This window comes from Trematomus bernacchii, unplaced genomic scaffold (genome assembly GCF_902827165.1).
Source record: "Trematomus bernacchii unplaced genomic scaffold, fTreBer1.1, whole genome shotgun sequence".
NCBI classification, from domain to species: domain Eukaryota; kingdom Metazoa; phylum Chordata; class Actinopteri; order Perciformes; family Nototheniidae; genus Trematomus; species Trematomus bernacchii.
Genome location: NW_022987313.1, coordinates 3,240,347 through 3,259,246, shown reverse-complemented (window position 1 = coordinate 3,259,246; position 18,900 = coordinate 3,240,347). Strand labels below are relative to the sequence as shown.

General features: G+C 39.3%; 3 protein-coding genes across 5 annotated transcripts in view; all 3 read left to right on the top strand.

The window, feature by feature from the left end:
- pcnt (pericentrin) overlaps window positions 1–2,875 on the top strand; it is a 37,758-nt gene extending 34,883 nt beyond the window's left edge. Inside the window, 5 exon segments of the mRNA XM_034142254.1 lie at window positions 129–355; window positions 442–521; window positions 618–759; window positions 842–969; window positions 2,388–2,875. Coding sequence (XP_033998145.1) covers window positions 129–355; window positions 442–521; window positions 618–759; window positions 842–969; window positions 2,388–2,419 — 609 coding nt within the window. The 3' untranslated portion in view covers window positions 2,420–2,875.
- A 1,134-nt stretch (window positions 2,876–4,009) lies between these two features.
- On the top strand, window positions 4,010–12,475 carry senp2 (SUMO specific peptidase 2). Of its 2 annotated transcripts, none has more exons than XM_034143395.1 (17): window positions 4,010–4,345; window positions 5,276–5,337; window positions 5,432–5,541; window positions 6,021–6,087; window positions 6,234–6,315; window positions 6,424–6,598; window positions 6,751–6,857; window positions 6,971–7,053; window positions 7,304–7,352; window positions 7,447–7,519; window positions 7,625–7,771; window positions 7,864–7,995; window positions 10,803–11,027; window positions 11,333–11,412; window positions 11,503–11,587; window positions 11,674–11,769; window positions 12,161–12,475. In XM_034143395.1, exons 1-17 carry the CDS (start codon window positions 4,173–4,175, stop codon window positions 12,221–12,223), a joined length of 1,809 nt encoding a protein of 602 aa, XP_033999286.1. In that variant the 5' UTR covers window positions 4,010–4,172; the 3' UTR covers window positions 12,224–12,475. The 2 variants fall into 2 exon arrangements, with proteins under 2 accessions (XP_033999286.1, XP_033999214.1); XM_034143323.1 differs by having other exon boundaries at window positions 4,011–4,345; window positions 7,613–7,771; window positions 12,161–12,474.
- Window positions 12,476–14,130: 1,655 nt separating this feature from the next.
- Window positions 14,131–18,441, top strand: LOC117493659 (transformer-2 protein homolog alpha-like). 2 transcript variants are annotated; one of them, XM_034144366.1, is made up of 8 exons: window positions 14,131–14,300; window positions 15,496–15,623; window positions 15,780–15,939; window positions 16,262–16,450; window positions 16,647–16,762; window positions 16,879–17,094; window positions 17,285–17,355; window positions 17,649–18,441. In XM_034144366.1, exons 1-8 carry the CDS (start codon window positions 14,268–14,270, stop codon window positions 17,657–17,659), a joined length of 924 nt encoding a protein of 307 aa, XP_034000257.1. In that variant the 5' UTR covers window positions 14,131–14,267; the 3' UTR covers window positions 17,660–18,441. The 2 variants fall into 2 exon arrangements, with proteins under 2 accessions (XP_034000257.1, XP_034000213.1); XM_034144322.1 differs by having other exon boundaries at window positions 16,635–16,762.
- Window positions 18,442–18,900: the final 459 nt, after the last annotated feature.

The following is an 18,900-nucleotide window of genomic DNA, read 5'->3' as shown; positions in this document are numbered from 1 at the left end:
ACTCGATTTTAACAAGACATAAAAATACATCACATTACATTTTGAGAAATTGAGATTAACTTTTTACATTATTTCCAGACATTTTATGGACCAAGGATTAAACGATACCTGTGTTTATTGTTTTGCAGGTGCATCGTCTGTATGAGCGCTACCTGCGTGCTGAGAGCTTCAGGAAAGCTCTGGTGTACCAGAAACGTTACCTCATACTGCTGTTGGGAGGATTCCAGGAGTGTGAGCAGGCCACACTGTGTCTCATCGCACGTATGGGGGCATGGCCGACTCCCCCCCTCTCCTCCTACAACAGACCCCGCAGTCGATTTAGAGCTGTTGTAGGAGTTGTCATTGCTGTCTCAAGGTAAGAAGAAGTGTAGCAGGATGTAAAGATATGAGAGTTTGTCACGACTGGTCTGTGGATAAAACTGATCAGACGATTTCTTTCAGAATGAAATTCTTAACCAGGAAGTGGCAGAAAGCGATCAAAAGATTATCCATCACTGGGAGTGTCAATGGACATGCTCCAGGTGAGCTCAAAAATGATTTATGATGATATGCATCCCTTTACGCTGTGTGTGTGTGTGTGTGAGTGGGTGTAATTGTAATCTTGATGTTTTTTACAGGACCTAAAGCTGAAGTTTTAAGGCAACAACAGCCAAGAATACATTTTGAATCGCCACCAAACAGAGACAGCAGTTCCGTCCACAGAGACACAGTGTCAGCTCTCGTTCCGCCCAAAAAATCCCCCTTCAGGTTGCACAACAGGTTTGGGCCCTTATTGAATAGTAGATTCTGAGATTCTATAGGAATAAAGTAATTTCTCATTAATAAGCTTTTTTCTTTCCAGGTCGTACTCCAGCCCTACTCCGTTTTTGGAGACGTCAGGAGGAACGTCTCAGGATCCAGAGCGATCTCTGACAGAATATATCCACCATCTAGAGAAAGTCCAGCAGCGATTGGTTGGAGCAAGACAAGGTGAGGGGAGTTAACTCTCTGTAAGGTGAAACCAGGGATTTACAGCACTAAAGTCACACACTTGATGAAAACTGGAAACACAGGGTGTAAGGTCTACAAAAGGGTTGTTTCATCGGTTAAAGATTTGGGGTCAATGTCACTTTTTGTTTTGCACTCTGTTGGTCGTTTATCATGGACTAGTTTTTGAAGCTCAGAGCAGCGTGCAATCAGGTTAGAAATTACAGTCGTGACCCACAAACTTTAAGGCATCCCACTCAAAAACAGATAAGATTCAATCTTAAACATAAGCACAACTGTTCGGGTTCTCACCACCTATCCAGGAATAATAACAAATATCACACTGGGAGATGTTACAGGGCACTGGGTTCATGATGTATAGCTCTAATGCAGAGATCAGACAACAATCACGAGGGTAATGGTCAAGATTGTCAAGCTATGATGGGTCATTTCTGTTTAGTCTGCCACGTTACTCATCAGAGTCATGCAAAAACCTTAGACTCTGATTGCCTAATCTGACACAATCCGTCTATCAAAGGACAATAACATTGTGTAGTCTGATCCCAGCATTAGGGGCATGTCTCCTAATTTGGTCACTTGTTTTTGGGAAGTGTTTTCCAATTCACCTGTGGAAAAAAACAGACACAAGACAAGTTAATATAGGAACAATTCAGATTTTGTGATGGATGGCCAAACACTTCCTGTAAAACAGCATGTTATTCAATTCCAGAAAACCTGTGTGCTCTATCATCTCCCAAACAAGTAAGCAAGACTCATATACTGTAGCCCTGTCCCCTGAAGAGGAAAGGAGGATACAGCCACCTTGTTCCCCTGATATGATTGGTAATCGGCAGCGCTGGCTGCAGGACAATAGGACGTGGCTGTACCTGAGCTGCTTGTTGCCCCTTACGTGAATGGTCCAGGAGAGTGTGAGTGTAACGTACTCACTCCACCAAATAATAAAGAAGTATAATACACCTCTTATGACACGGGTGCCGACTTTTCATCATTCACGGAGTGCAGTATGGGGTAATAATCTGGAGGTACATGCCCTGCAGGTTTATGATCCTTATGTTAAATTATATTTAAACCAATTTTTTGTAGATTGCACATGTAAACCTTTTGAATGTATTCTGCAAACTATCAAGCCTTTGATATAAAGATAAACTAACCTAGATAAGCTTGATATTTAACAGTCAACAGTAAGTTTGTTATCATTGATAAAGAGTTTGGTGCCTTTATCTGTTCCAACAATGTGATATAATAATACTGTCAATGGAACACAACATTAATTTGGATTACAACATCAGCCCATTATTGGTGGGTTTGTTTTTAACTTTATGATTGCTTGGAATAAAATTGTACAGAATGCTGCGGTTCACTTTGTCTGATAATCCTTATTTTTTTGTGTGTCCTATCAGATTCGTCTGCTTTCCAGCCCGACCCAAAGTGATCCGACGCTGAATGAATTGCCTCTTGTCAGCATTTTGTTCCAAAACTGTCCATGCCTTGCACCCATGTAGAAATATGTAGAAAGGAATATATTTAATTTTTGGGTGACGTGATTTTATAAGTACATAAATTATTTTTGAAATGTTCTATTGTAATTGTTCTGCTCTCTGTATATTGATTATTTGAAGGCCACTCGAGATATTGCAAGAACAAATGTTTTTCATTATTTTAAAGTGCTGTTTGTTATTTTTCTACTAATGTTTTTATACGCTTTTGTGCTTGTAAATAGGACTGATGTTCATTATACATGCGTCCAAATTTGCACTAATTTTTACTGAGAATCTGTAATCAACATGCCTAATGGGCACATTATTGCATAACATTGAACTATAAGTGTTTTTTATGCATTATCTATGTTTCTACTATAAAGTTGATAAATGTGTGTTTACAAACCAAACGGACTGACTTTATTTTACTGCAGCTCACAATTTAAGTATATCCTGAGTTGATGTACTCTTATCTCTACACACTCTTGCAGAGTGAAAGTTCTTTATGAATCAACCCATATTATCATGTGCTGTTTTTGTTTATATAAACTTCAGACAGGCTAATATTATATTTTGTATTAAAAAAAATTATATATAAAATATTTGCTTTTATAATTCTGTACCCTGTTAACTACTATAGACATTTAAGAGATAGTAAATCCAATGTTTGCTTACTATGATGTCTATTGCTAAAACCATGAGATAATTGTAAACTTATGTATTTGACAAATTATGAATCAACTTGCAAAATGCAGGAGATACAATATATATATATATAAAAAAACACGAGAAACCAACGAATGGTGTGTGTGTATATATATATATAAAAAAACACGAGAAACCAACGAATGGTGTGTGTATGTATATATATATATATATATATAAAAAAACACGAGAAACCAACGAATGGTGTGTGTGTGTGTGTATGTGTGTATATATATATATGTATATATGTATATGTATACACATACACCATTCGTTGGTTTTAACTTTTTACTGATTTAAATAATCCAAAAAGAAAAACATGTTACGTTTGGGTTTTAAACAAACACTATTACCAAGTACATTTACTAGATATATTTTTCTAAATAATTATTTTCAATTTCAAACAAGTCATAATGTATACCAATAATTATTGATTTCCTTTTCCTGGAATCAGGCTCACATTTGTATCAAAGATAGGACACTAGTTTCTGCAGCAACATTCAAATCTAATTTAATCAACTCATAGATACGTAATACCTATCCTCATGTGATTGTCTTCTCAAGACTCGCAGGGATATAGTAAATGGGAATTACTAAGAAATATTATGTAACAAATTATAGATAACTAAGCAGCTCAGAAGCAGCTAGTGATCTCTACTGACGCCATAACTGACGCTCTTTACCCTCTCTGTCACTGTCAGGGGGTTTGCTTGTTTATAAGGCTCGTAGAAGCCGCGTGTGGTGGTTCCTCCATTTCATCTTTCCACACAAAGTTCCCATTAGAACTCCGCCCACCCGTTTCCCGTTGGTGAGTAGAACATTCGCACCACGTAAAACATCAACACTGAATGACGCACATCCTCGCAGTGCTAGTGCTGCTAACTGAGCTAACCCCAACGGCAGGCGGTGTGTCGTAGACCGTTTGTTGACATCTTATCTGTGGTGAAATTAGTCCTGGACCGCGTAGAAGACCCCGTTACAATTCTCTCGTATGTGTCTGGAATGTATGGATGGATAGTTGACGGAATCTCATCGCTGTTTGAGCCCGTTACTGGGCAGAACCACACCGAGTGGCCCGGGAAAGGTAACGTTAGCCAGGACATACCCACGCGACCTGGCGTAGAAGAGCAGCGGCACGAGAGCCTCATCAGACCGGCCAAACGGAACTACCAGAGGTCGGTGGATCATCTAAAGGCTGTTATTGTAGTCCTATGTAGGTGCTCACTATCAATAGTTGAGTTGATGGTGCGCCATTATATCTTCTTTGTTATCTAAAGGTTTGATTCACGTTATATAAAGTTACCAATTGAATCATAACATAATAGGAACGTTGGCTCCTGTAACGTCATCGAACGTTATGCAGCTAACGTTAACCAGCTAACACTAATTCATGCTAATCATGTTAAATGATCCGAGTGAACAATTTACGTCACCAAAATATCGTAATAGTAGATTTGGCACACTGCTAGCCTAACAGTTCAAGTGTGTCTTTCATGCTGCAGTTAAGTTAATTCATGAGTTGTCCTGAGCATAATATGAAACGTCCATTTAAAACAAAACGAAATCAGCCATGTGTAATGTTTGGGCTAACCCCAAATAACATTACAGTTACCTTCTATGTTATCATGTACAATCATACACTTAGCTATTATTCACGCATTCTAATATCATGGTCCTGCAATAAACTATGAATGAATTATCCGTTTTTGTTTTGTGCTCTTTTCTATACGACTGAATTGTAATATTTTTGGGTTTTGGACTTTTGGGTTTACAAAACATATTTTAGTAGAAATAAACATCTTGGTCTCCATATTTTCCAATAAAAGGACTAATTGTGCAGCTTATTTTTACTTGATAATTAACATAATTGGTTTCAGCCCTACAATTTGGCCTACAACTTTTTTATATCATACTAACCCTAACCCTACACTTAATAGTAGAAACCTCCTTCTCTTTTGTATTAGACTGACACATTTAGACATGTTTACCTGAATCGAACCCAAATATGTCCTCAAATTGTTGATATAATGTCACTGAGTTGGGAATATTGTTATATTTTATATTATTAGTATCACCCATCTCAAAATGTTATTTTCTTGTTTCAGTGTTGATGTTGCAGACAGTGTTTGCCAGAGTGACCAGGTAGAGGTGAAAAGAAATAGGCGAGGTTTGTACAATAAATAGAAAAGCTTAATAATGATTCCAAATTGTCTCCCACAAATGAAGACGCAAGTTGTTAATTGTGGTGTCCTGTTTTTCAGATGTAGTCATTAGCTTTGTGAAGAAGACTGTGGCCGGTGTAGCAGGTCTGCTCAGGCTGCACAACCCGCGGAAGACCAGTGTGAAGCCTGAACATTATGAAGACACGCAGGTTTGTGCTCCAACTACATTCATCATATGGGCATTTGAAGTTCAAAACAGAGAAATCAGTCAGATTAATGCAGATGCAAAGCTATTGAGTAGACGCCTCGTCTCATTAAATTCATCATCTGCAGAGGAGTGGCACATGCACCCTGGGTTAGCCGTTAACAGTTCTAAATAGAAGTGTGTTAAATCCAAAATGAGCTAAAAGCACATTTGGGCATGTATGTGTATGCATTGAAGCGTTACCCTTTGTAGTTTACATATACTGAAATAAACCTACAAAACCACATGTAGATACAGTTAAATATTCTACAAAATACAACCAAGGCAGGGTTTTGAAGGCTTTTCTTGGGCAACACATGAAATGGTTATTAGAAGTCATTTTCTTCTGTGACCAGATTCCTAACCGTAATATCAAATGTGCTCTGGCATTAAATATATGTATTCTCCATCTTCAATGACCTTGCATTTCCTGTTTTGATCCAGCCTGTCACTCTGATAGGGATAGATGAGCTCCAAACCTCGTGGCTGAACAGGACCGAGTGGAGAATGAGTAAGTGAGGGCTGCTGTTACTGCAGGAGAAGAATTATACGTTGACTGTATTTATATCAAGTTTTTTTTATCGGCACTCTTCACTGAGTGTTCCTCCAATCCTTTTTCCCCAGTTTCATTTGGTTGACTTTGTTGTTTCTTCACAGTTAACCCAATAGGTGGAGTGAATGATAGGAGTGGGAAGAATCCCTTTCAGAGCTCCTCTCCTCCTTTAATGAGGAAATACAGGCAAGTCCAGACCCAGTTCCCTTTCTCTATATACAGGGCTGCATATTCAGCAGTATCACCTTTTTTAAATGCTCCACTGCTAATGTAACTATCCCTTTTTGAATGCAGCGGGGCGAATCTGTCCGCGGTGCTCTCGGACAGGGGGAAGGATCGGGAGAGGAGAGCCTCCCTTCAGCTGCTGCCCTCCAGACCTGCTCAGAGAGTAGGAACCACTAACCCAGATCCAACCTGCAATAGCTTTGGACATACTCGCTGCTACAAGCCCATTCTTACTGTAGAAGAGGTAATAAAGTACATTTGTTGGCTTAATTGGATTGGACTATTTCAACCACTTTCTGCTTTCAGAGCACCCAATGTAGATTTAAGTTGTATTTGCCAAGAGGATCGTCACTAATCATGCTTTAACACTCGGCATCACTTGGGTTCTCGCTTCAGGATATAAAGCAGTACAACAAGGAACACTACAGGCGCTTGCTGGAGAGGGTGACAGAGCAACACAGCAAAAGCCAACCACTACCTTTCAACCAAACAAAACCAAAAGAGTAAGTTTACCCATTATTCACATGGAGTAATTGAACATCTGTCCAAGTTCCATATAACAACTTTACCTTAGGACATGAACTTCTGTTATATCTTCTTTTTCTTTTGCTCCCAGTGAGTCGCTGTCACAGGGTGTTCACAAAACTGCTGCCTCCGGAAAAGCCTTTGAACCAGTGCCCAGGAAAATGGGATACACAGGTAGGATACCTATACAAATAAAGTGATCTGCATCTGTAAATGTATTTGTTTGTGATGGATAGTTTTAAGTGTTGTTTTTATTCAGAGTCCTGTTGAGCTATAATATTTGTTGTAAATATATTTAAACAATTCCTTGAATAAAAAGGCCAGTTTTCACATAATATTACACAGTCATTTCACAGAGTCATTTCACATAAACTAGGTTGAAATATGTCCATTCTTAAGTTAAAATACATCTTTTTTTGCACAGCTGCTCCTAGTATGTTTGCATGGAGAAATACATCTGCAACCAAGGACAGGTTAGTGTAGTGCGCTTATTTATACATCGTCTCAATTTTATGTATACTGATTCATTCTGTTCATTCTACTAACATCCATATGATTCATCTTCAGATGGGGAAGCCTGACTTTTAGTAAAACATTCAGTGGACCCTTTGACGAGAAGCAGCCTGTGAGATGTGCAAAGGTAGTCATTTCTCTCGCTCTCTCATGTCAAAGCATCCATTAAGTTATATTTAGGGGCGGAAAGCGGATGTATTATATCTGTCTGTTATGTCAGCCTGTGTTGCAGCAGAAACAGGCAGCCGATTTGGATCTTTCTACAGAAGTAGCTACTCGCCTCAACCTAGTGGACAGAGAGACTTCTGCTGTCAGCCTCCCTGACTCCCATCCTGCACATACAAGGCACAGCGATGAAGACATACCCAGGCTGACCAAGGTGAGATTCTTAAAAATGAGGTGTAGTCACTGTGATGAAGAAAGCACGGAAACAATATTTAATTTCATGAATTTATTTGTCTTTGTGTGTAGGAGATGTCAGCCGAGGTGAGTTGTGCTCTGGCTCAGAGTGATCCCAACCTGGTTCTCAGCGCGGCGTTCAAACTGCACATCACACAGAGAGATCTGGCCACGCTGCAGGAAGGAGGCTGGCTCAACGACGAGGTTGGTGCTTAAAGGTCACCTATTGTGCAAAATCCACTTTTTCATGTATTTTATACATAAACATGTGTCCCCTTGTGTAAAGAGATTCTGAAACTTTCAGGAAAAAAAGATTCGCTCACTTTTTGTCCTGATCCATTTATATAAAAACCTGTCTGAAAATGAGCTGATCAGATTTTGGCCACTTTATGATGTCATAACGATTTTTTTGGCTTGTGTAACCATTAGCCAATCACCAACCAAGGTAACCCCCTCCCCCCCCCTTATCACCTGAATCTCCTCCTAGAGCACCATTGTGTTCTTTTTAACCAAATATCTCTGAGGGGCGCTCCTTATTTTCATCTAAGGCCCCAGCTCCACGGGAACCCATACGGCAAAACGCATAGGATTAACGCAAACGCAACCGAAAAAACCTTCCGTCCTCACGCAATATACACCGGATTGTGTCAAGCTCCACGAGACGGCTCCGTTTACATCCAACCGCTGGAAAAGCTGCAGTACATATGCCGAACCTGTACGTGGCGCTGTAACTTCCTCCACAAAAGCAGCAACTTCCTCCACAAAAGCAGCGAAGAAGAATGGTTGTCATGGCTGCACTTCTGTTTATTCTCCGCGGTGGGGGCACATCCATGGGTGGGGGCCGAGGGAACCGCGCAGAGTTTTTCGCCGGTCAATGTGTGTTAAAGTTTAAATCTTCATGCTTCCTCATGCAGCAGCTGATCCAGTAAGTAAACCCGACAGTAAAAATAAACATATTTATAACTAGTTTAGGTAGTTTGAGAGGTAATAGCTAAGGGTGGTGATCTGACTTGAAGTGTGTGTTTTGCTCTCGCTGCTTCACAGCCGGAGGAGCTGCGTGTCTCCGTCCTGTCAGATTAGACTTCACTCGCGTTTATGTCCATATCGAGATAAAGATAAATAATCTGAATTCAGTGTGCAGTGTACTTTTGCGGGGTTGAGCAACAGAGGCGGGGAGAGGCGGGGCTATGAAACGGATGACCGTATAGGCGACCCCACGGCCCCGTTGGACCCCCCAGAGCGCTCCGTTCCCAGATCTATCCACCTTTGGACCCGTTGTCGTTTGCGGGGTCTGTTTCTACGTTTCCGTTACGGCGTCGTCGAGCTTAAAGGGCTATACCCCAGAGAAATATGCGGATTCAACCCGTTTTCGTCCCCGTGGAGCCTAGGCCTAAAGTAACAGACAGAGAATCAGCACTTTTGAAACAGAGGGGTTTATGGGATGCTACAATACACTATCTGTTTGGTATTTCGAGCCAAACACTTCAGACATGTTTTGTATATATCTGAGACCTATATCTAATATATTGATGAAAAACAGTATAATAGGGGACCTTTAAGAGGAGATGAGATGACTTAAACCAAAAAGGAGATGGCTTGGCCGTTGGTGAACTTAGGTTGCGAGGGGCAGTATCAGGATTAAGCAGAAAGGAAGGCTGGTATCCTAAAGCACAGGAGACCAAAATACATTTATTCAAGTGTTATACATGAGGGAACTAACTGAGAATATTCAATTGGAAAATGAGCCTGGGATTAGCTACCACAATAACAACAATCTGGCACTGAATGTGTGAAAAGGAGGGGTTGAATTGGTGGTTGAATTGGTGTGAACGCGGCTAATTTGTGTTCTTTTTAACCAAATATCTCTCAGAGGGGCGTGGGGAGTGGCTCCTTATTTTCAACTAAAGTAACAGACAGAGAATCAGCACTTTTGAAACAGGGCTGAAACAGAGGGGTTTGTGGGATGCTGCAATGATCTGTTTGGTGTTTGGAGCCAAACACTTCAGAGACATGTTTTGTATATATTGATGCAAAACAGTATAATAGGGGACCTTTAAAGTGTGAAGACAGTTTCTAGCAAGCTGATATTATTGTGGATGTCAATTTAGATTTTAATTGTATTTTTCTCATTAGTTTCATTTAATACAAACAACTTTGAATACTTGTAACCAATTGTGTTCAACAAAGGGGTGTGTTCAAAGGATATACCAAACACTGTTTATAACAAGTGCGATTGTATATATTTTCATCCATATTATTTATATCTACACTGTATGAACAGCAATGACACCATAACCCTGTCGAATGTCGAACACTTCTTGCAATAAGAACTTGTAATAGAAAAAGTTAATGCTACCTACGTCTTCATTACCAGTGTTTTAGTTGAGTCTTTTGTGTATGAAGTGAAGTCAGTGTTTGACGAACCAGACATGTTCTGTTTGGTGGTAGTAGCAGCAACTGCACACCGTCACCATGGAAACAAAGCCTGTTGCACGAGCTGTTTTCTAAATATGGCATTGGAATTGAATACAGCTGTTATTCTCTGTGCCGTGTGAGCATTCACCTACTGTACGTGTCATTGTATTACGCCGTGAAAGTAAAAGCCTCTTTTTATAACTTCAAAGAACATAATATTCTTTATGTCAAATTACTGAAGAGATATATTTAGGACTTTTAATAATAATAAAGCTTTATTTAGCACTTTTCATACAACACATGCAGCTCAAAGTGCTTTACAAAATGACTTATCACAAGTAAAACAACAAGAAATTCCCCTCAGATTATTTGTTAAGAACTTTACAGGTACATGCAGCGAAATATAACATTTTATCAGGTTAATAGACACAAGGAGGTAAAATGTATGATAATACAAATAAAATAAAATAAATAATGGTTTCTCTCTGACAGATAAGACACAAGACAACTGAATCGATGCAACAATATAAAATATAAAACAAAGTAGATAAGATAAACATGTGTTATATTGTGCCTCCCCTGTTTCCTCTACCAAGGTGATGAACTTCTACCTGTCTCTTGTCATGGAGCGGTGCTCTGGTGAAGCAGCAGGATTGAAAATCTACTCGTTCAGCACCTTCTTCTTCCCGAAGCTGCGGGGGGGCGGCGGCGGGCAGGCGGGCGGACACATGGCAGTGAGGCGCTGGACCAAGGCTGTCGACCTCTTCCTCTACGACCTCCTCCTGGTCCCTCTGCACCTGGGCGTCCACTGGGCGATGGCTGTGAGTCCCAACAACAAAGACTTTGAAGGGTTTCCTCCCAGGTCATATTCCTCCTTTTTAGTTGGTGATTCTTGCCAGACAGCTCCTGATGTACTTCAGCAGTTTTTGCCAGCAAGGGGGTTAACTGGTACTTAAATTATCCGTTCATTATTTTGTAACTTTAATGTTAAAGTATGTCCTTTTTGTTCATCAGTGTAAAAAATCCTTATTGCATCTGTTTTGTGGTTAAGTGTTCAAGAACAAATTAAAGCGGGGCAATTATACTGTATATATTTGACCTTATACTTCCCTCTCTCTGATTCAAGGTGATTGATTTGAAGTCAAAGACAGTTAAGTCATATGACTCGATGGGACACAGGCACGATGACATCTGCGGTCTTTTACTGTGAGTCCTCATTGTGTTCTTCTGCTTTGGTTATCTGTCCATTTAAATGTTTACATCAATTGACATGACATCAATATGCTTTTTTTCCAGACATTACCTAAAAGAGGAGCACAAAGTAAAGAAAGGCAGAGAGCTCGAAGGCACTAAATGGTCTGTTGGGAGCTTGCGGGCCACTGTAAGTCAGACTGAGATAAATTACTTATCACTATAATTCATATTTTCATTTTACTGTGAGATTAATGTTCTGTTCTGCCTCTGTAGGAGATTCCCCAGCAAAAGAATGGCAGCGACTGTGGTGTGTTTGCATGTAAATACGCTGACTATATCGCAAAAGGAAGTCCTCTAACCTTTAAACAGGTATACACGTTATTTTCACCTAATACAGTTTTGTTTTTTCTGCATCTAGTTGTGTTCTACAACATTATTTCATATACTTCCTCAAATGTTTTTAAAGTTTTAAAAATGCTGCATTCCAGCTGTTATGATTTCAGGGTTAGGAATTTGCATCTATTAAATATTTGAAATTAAACAATCCCATTAGCAGCTGTTTGTTGTCCCCTGACGTCTCACATCAGACCCAGAGCATACCTGACCTAGTTACTCGTTTAATCAATTAATTAGTAACAACAGGAGTCTGTAACGATTTGCTTTAGGTACCTTGAAAGAGCTTGAATGAATTACTCCTAAAAAGCTGTAAAAACTCTGTTTCATATGAAAGCTTGAGAAACATTTTCCTTTTTCTCTACAGTGCCACATGCCGATCTTCAGGAAAGTAATGATTTGGGAAATCCTCAATCAGAAGCTGCTATAAAGGATCGCAACAATTTCAAATAACCGCCTAACAACAGTGACCTTCTGAATGGGAGCAACATCTGTGTAGATGAACTACATGCTGAAGAAAAAAATGAATGGGCCAAAGACGTGGACAAAAATGAACCCAGTGTAGCTGTTCTGAGGCCTGTACTACGAAGCTGGTTCAACCTAACCTGGATATGTTTGAGTTAGCCGGTTGGCCTAATCCAAAACATACGCGCTCTCGCTAAGCGGTCCTACGACGCTGGTTATCAAGTGGATCGCTCAAGCCAGCCGTGTCCTATCTAGGTAGGTGCGCGTTCACATGAAAGGGGTGGTATTTGGAGCATTCGGCCAATCACAAACATGGACAAGCCGTGTACTGACAGCGCAGCGCGTCATATATTTCCTGAATGAAAAGTCAACTAATATTAGACAAATATGAAGACGTTAAACTTTAAACATGACTTAAACACTTTATCCAGGATAAAAGCCACATAGTTGCAGCTGCAAGGTGAATACTGCTGGTAATGAACGTATTCAAACACTTTTTCTTTTACCAGCTGTATTCACCTTGCAGGTGCAGCTATGTGGCTTGTATCCTGGATAAAGTGTTTAAGTCATGGATGTTTAAAGTTGAACTTCTTCATATTTGACTAATATTATAGTTGACTTTTCATTCAGGAAGTATGACGCTGCGCTGTCAGAACGCTTCTCCATGTTTGTGATTGGTCGAATGCCCCAGATACCACCCATTTTATGTGAACGCGCACCTAACTAGATAGGACACGGCTGGCTTGCGATCGAGTTGATAGCCAGCGTCGTAGGACAGTTTAGCGAGAGCGTTTTTTTTTTGGATTTAGTCAACCGGATAACTCAAAACATATCCAGGATATGTTGAACTAGATTCGTAGTATACCCCCCAGGCCTCTGGTCTGAGGAAATTAAAACAAAGTCTTAAAAGATGGTTGTATCTCCTTTCCTGTATTAACATTTTGAATTCTCTGAGTTATAATTGGAGACATTATCAGGATGGAAGAAGTGTATGTTTTACACAAGTTTTGGCACTACTGACAGAATGGCTTTTTGTATTGACTTAATAGTTGGTTCTACTGTTTGAAGTGTTGCCGGAAGTGCCTTCAGCCCTCTGACACTGAGCTCCAATTAGAGAGCATGCTTTTGTTTATTTGGGGAAATTACTTGGTCACATACAAATCAAAAGTCTGACTCAAAATGTATTTAATTTGATTGTTGAAGATCAGTGATATTTCGGTGTAAATTCCAAACTGTGAGATTGTATTGTCAACAGTGACTACTGCAATGCTAATGTCATGAATGCAATCTCTGTGGGAAATGTAGACAATGAAAATCAATCAATACCTCCTTTCCAGTCCCTTTTTTAAAAGAGATGCATGGTTGACCGCTTGAAGTATGTTTGTTTTGCTATTATTTATGACTTGACTGGATGAGAAAGTGTTTCTGGAGAGTGTGTATAGTTTGTTTTACTCAATGAGTGGAGCATTTATCGATGTTTACCATTATGTAACATAAGGCGCTGTTTGATCTAGCAATCTTTTCCATGAGCAGGCTACTTAGGGCTATAACATTAACTTAAACTTACAGTATAGTATAGTATACTGCATAGCAAACTACTGTACACACATGCATGTTTGAGTTCATGCTTAAAAATGTGATTTTCTTTCTCCCTGTAATAAAGTATGGACTTTGATTTATTAAATGACTCGCCTTATTGTAACATTTATTATGAAAGTATACTGTCTTGGTTTTTATGAAAATATTAATATGAAACGGAAGCAATTCAATATACAGGGCTTTTATTATATAAGTGTAAAATGCAAGATGTATTTATCTTTGGCAAACCAACCGGAACCGGAAAAGATTATTTCTCGTTTCAGAACGGTCCCATCTTACATTAGCTAAGCTAACGCTAGCTGGTTCAACTCAAACCAGTTTGCTATTCCGTAAATTTGGCTGAGGATTTGAATCAGTTGTGACAGTTCGTTTATCACGTGCATTTGCTGTGTTACATTAAATATAATAACATGAGCGACAACGAGAAAGAATTTAGGGAGCAGGTGAGTTGGGATATTTATATAACGTAATGACAGTTGGAAGATCTAGCTAGCTTAAATGATAGCTTCGATCGCTGGTAACGTAAATAACAAAACATTCTGACACCTGGCTTCAAAACTGAGTAACATCTGTTCTGTATTGTTAACTAGATGCAATATATAGCTTTCATGTGAGTACCGTGACATTTAATTACTGAGTGTGTCTCAAATGTTTATAAATCCGATACGTTAAAGCATACGGCCTACAGTCGAGTAATGTAGTCGTCCACTTGACATGATATTTGCTACCTAGCTTTATTGCTAATGTGTTACTTAACTCAAACAAATGGAATATTGACAACCAGTAATAACAAAATAATAATAATACAATTCAATAGTAAATGATTATGTCCATAGTAATGTATGACCAATCAAGACCATGTCATGCTAACATACAAACGTGTATTCAGCTAATGACTGTTGTTTTTTTCTGGTTTTGCTGCTTTTTGTTTTTGTTTTCAACTTTTTTGGTTCCTATGGAAACCAACATGCCTTATCACCCTTGTTTGTTCTTTATTAAGGTTGAGTAATGAAGAAAGAAAAAGGCGGAAGACGTGTCAGATGTGAAGTTGTTATTGTTTGGCGCTGATGGTGTTGATGCATGCTAATGTATTCCATGCTGAAAAAGAAGCGATCAAGATCTGGCCCCACTTCTAGTGTTGTAATGGCAGATGATAAATGGGGGAAGAGGAGGAAAAAGAAGTCATAATGTCAAACTGAAGAAAGAAGAAAATGGAGGGTTGTAATGAAGTTAAAGAAGTTATGAAGTTAAGATCAGAAGTTTACAAGGGTATGAGTAATTTCCTAACGGCCTGCTATGCTTCTGTATTTCATCCTGTTTCTTTCTCTTAAGCATGCACATTTTTTTCCACTATCAGAAACATCTTTGGTCAATCCTTACACACATTTTAGCTTATTTTCTGTGCTATATGTCTTTCAGCTAAATTACAACATATCTAATTTAACTATTTGTTACAATGTATGACCTCTTATAATCACATTTCTAAATATGTTGTGTCAAACCTGTTAAATGGCAAAATATGATAAACTCTTTCTGAAGGGGGCATGTTGAGGGCAACGCTGTCACTTCCTGGCTCTCTATTTGGCACACAATGGGCCTTATAGTGTTTCTTATCTCCGTGTCTGGTCCTCTGTCCAGAACTCACAGCCTGGCTCGAGGAGTGCGTCCCCTCAGGGCTCCGCTAAATCCTCCAGCCGCTCACCGGTACGCTCAAAAGATGGCTCCCGCCGCTCCAGGTCCAGATCCCGATCTCGATCCAAATCCAGGTAAGATATGGTTTATTTTCATGTGCTTATGAAAATTATGTTTTTTTAAAAGTTATTTTTGACATGTTGACTCTTGAAATACATTACTGAAGCTAGTTGTTCATCTGACTCAAAAATAAATGACTTGCTCAGAGATAAGTTCATGTTTATCTACAGGTCCCGGTCCCATAGAAGCTCACGCAGGCATCACTCCCGCTCTCGTTCCCGTTCCCACCGACGCCGTTCCAGGAGCCGATCTCGTAGCTGCGAGTACCGCCGGCACAGGAGCCACAGCCGTTCACCCATGTCAAATCGTCGCAGACACATTGGCAACAGGGTAAAAATTACCTCTACATGCTTGATTTTGGGGTTCCCATGGAGTCTTTTACTTTTTAAGTACTAAGAAATACCCCTAAATACATCTAACTGACTCTTTAGTGTTTTCTGTGTGTAGATTGAACTATTTTGTTGTTTTAAATGATTTCTTAATATAATACAAAAAAAACAACCTTTATTGTGTAAATCCTGAGGAATGTTACCTCTCTTACCAAATAAATTCAGATACCCAGGTTCTGAATTGCTTAGAAAAGCTAGATTTCTACCAGCTTGGCAGGTCAGTTGCTCACAATATTTATACACTGCTCTATGTACTCTTACAGGCCAACCCAGACCCTAACAACTGTCTGGGTGTGTTTGGGCTGAGTCTGTACACCACTGAGAGGGATCTGAGGGAGGTTTTCTCAAAGTACGGCCCTTTGAGTGCCGTCAACATTGTGTACGACCAGCAGTCACGTCGCTCTAGGGGCTTTGCCTTCGTCTACTTTGAAACTCGTGAGGACTCCAAGGAGGTATGTCGGATAAAACAGACAAATACAAAAATAATTGTACTACAAATACTTCAAATGTTTGGAGTTTTGGCCATAACGTTAGCAGGGCATTGGTCTAGAGTTCCTCCATATTTAACTTTTCCCCTGAATCCAATGCATTGCAAACTGACTCATTATTTTATTAATACAAAAGGATTACCTTTAGTTGTTGTTTCAGGCCAAGGAGCGTGCCAACGGGATGGAGCTTGATGGGCGCAGGATCAGAGTAGATTTCTCCATTACGAAAAGAGCCCATACACCCACACCTGGGATATACATGGGACGACCAACATAGTGAGTGTTCCTCTACCAGGCAGCTTACATTATTCTGTAAGAGCATTTCCTTAAAGCTGCTATGTGCAACATCTTCCAACTTCTGACTATGTATTTATTCTGTGTTTTTTTTACAGTGGCGGTGGCGGTGGCAGTGGCAGTGGCGGTGGCGGTAGCGGTAGCGGAGGAGGTGGTGGGGGTGGTGGGGGTAGCAGTAGTAGCAGTGGTGGTGGTGGTGGGTCATCATCGCAGCGTAACTCCAGGGACTGCGACAGGGGCTCCGTCAGGGGCTATGACAGAAGTTATGATCGTGATTATGAACGCTATGACGACAGAGAGTACAGATCATACAGGTAAGTTGATTTACCAGGAGCCTGTTTGGCACATTCGTCTATTGATCGTTATTTTGAAGACATATTATGTACTAGATGAAGCTTTTAGGATTTAAGGACTCAAGTTGATCATGTTCATTAAGTGATCCTAACCATTGGTAACATTTAAAGGCCTCAAATGAAGTGCTTTGGTTTTGTTTTCTCCCGACAGGCGCAGATCTCCATCTCCTTACTACAGCAGAGGGTATCGCTCACGATCCCGATCCCGGTCCTACTCGCCACGTGAGGACAAACCATTTTTCTATCATTAGACCAAATGTTATAATATTGACGAATGGACAGTTTATTCCAATAATTTACATATTGTACAATCACATATTACTCAATGTTCCAAAATAAGAATCATAAAAACAAAAATAATGTTTATATATTAAAACTTGAATACGGTAAAGTGACACCTAATTAGTAAAGTGTTAAATACTCCAAAAAAACAAAACTGTTAACACACATTAAAGTATAAAATATGCTTGAATTGTTTTCGATATAAATACATTCTTGCATGTCCTTTCCCACAGGTCACTACTGAGCAGTGAAGAAGAGTCACCGTTTTCAGTGTTATTGATCAGATGCTTGTCTTTGTATGGTTTTTTTGGACCAGATTATGTATGTGAAATGTATTCTTTATTTGTCAATGTATATTGAAGGTTTAAAAATGGTTCGAAAGATGCACTCTGTCCGAGCTCCGCAAAGTAAATGGTGAGTTTATGGACACCACATTTGTAGGCAGAATAATGAAAAAGAAAAAAAAGTGAAATGCCAGAAAACAGGAATGAGGTGGAAATGAGCAATGCTTTGGATCTGCATCAAAATGTTTTTCACATGATCAGTGGCTCGAGGCCCAGCTCTCTCCTTGCTTTGAGGAAATCTGTGAAGTTTTGATTGTGGGTTATCCTCGTAACAGCTAACAGGAATTGAAAATGTGCAGTTTTAATACATTTTCTCGTTTTGCTGTTTTGTATGTATTTCAAGATCCCAGTTTTCACTTAATTAATATTTTACCATGTTACCTTTTTAGTTTTGTCTTTTTTTGTTGTTGTGAGATTTACTTTATTTGGGTGTTTTTACATTAACAGTAAATCATTGTTTGGGTGATTTCCTCTGTTGTTTAGTAACAGTGTGCAGTATACTGTAATGGCCACCCATCAAACATTTTAATTTGGTGTGTTTTTTTTCTTGACAGAAATAAAATGATTACTTGCTTGAACTGTACGCATGCACCCTCATTTGATATGAGTGAACAATGAACATCCATATTGAAGCCCTGTTGTCACAGTTGAAGTTTTTGGCTGAATAAAGTCTTTTACAGAATTGCGTGTCTTTTTTAAAAATCTTGCAAAAATCCTTATGTAGGGGAGGCTCGGTTGTTTGGCATAAAGCTTTTCTCTGGTTTGTTGAATGTCACTGAAACTAAATTTAACCTCGCAACTATTGCTGTGATGGACCTGCACATGTCTTCAAGTAGAAAACACAAGTGTACATTGAACTTGTATTTGTGGCTCAGACCTTGACCTTACATTTGCTGTTGTTTAGGATATTCTAATCTGAATTATGCCAGATAGATAATGAGTGTCAAAATAATAATCTCATATCTACTCTTTGAAAAGTAACTTCTTGTTTTGAGTCGGGTAAGACATTATTTTGAGAAAGGGTTTTTATTTTGAGATACAAAGTCATTATTTGAAATTTGTTGTTTTCAGTAATTATTTTTAATATATTATGTCATTGTTTCCAGAAAGGATGCCATTACAAATACTTTTAAAACGACCC

Bases quoted from the DNA above. Each gene is read 5' to 3' on its own strand.
- senp2 (XM_034143323.1), top strand. From the start codon at position 4,173: ATGTATGGATGGATAGTTGACGGAATCTCATCGCTGTTTGAGCCCGTT. The intron at 6,316-6,423 runs GCAAGTCCAGAC...TTTTGAATGCAG, and splicing joins CCTTTAATGAGGAAATACAG to CGGGGCGAATCTGTCCGCGG. The intron at 7,772-7,863 runs GTGAGATTCTTA...CTTTGTGTGTAG, and splicing joins ACATACCCAGGCTGACCAAG to GAGATGTCAGCCGAGGTGAG.
- LOC117493659 (XM_034144322.1), top strand. From the start codon at position 14,268: ATGAGCGACAACGAGAAAGAATTTAGGGAGCAG. The intron at 15,624-15,779 runs GTAAGATATGGT...GTTTATCTACAG, and splicing joins CGATCTCGATCCAAATCCAG to GTCCCGGTCCCATAGAAGCT. The intron at 16,451-16,634 runs GTATGTCGGATA...GATTACCTTTAG, and splicing joins CTCGTGAGGACTCCAAGGAG to TTGTTGTTTCAGGCCAAGGA.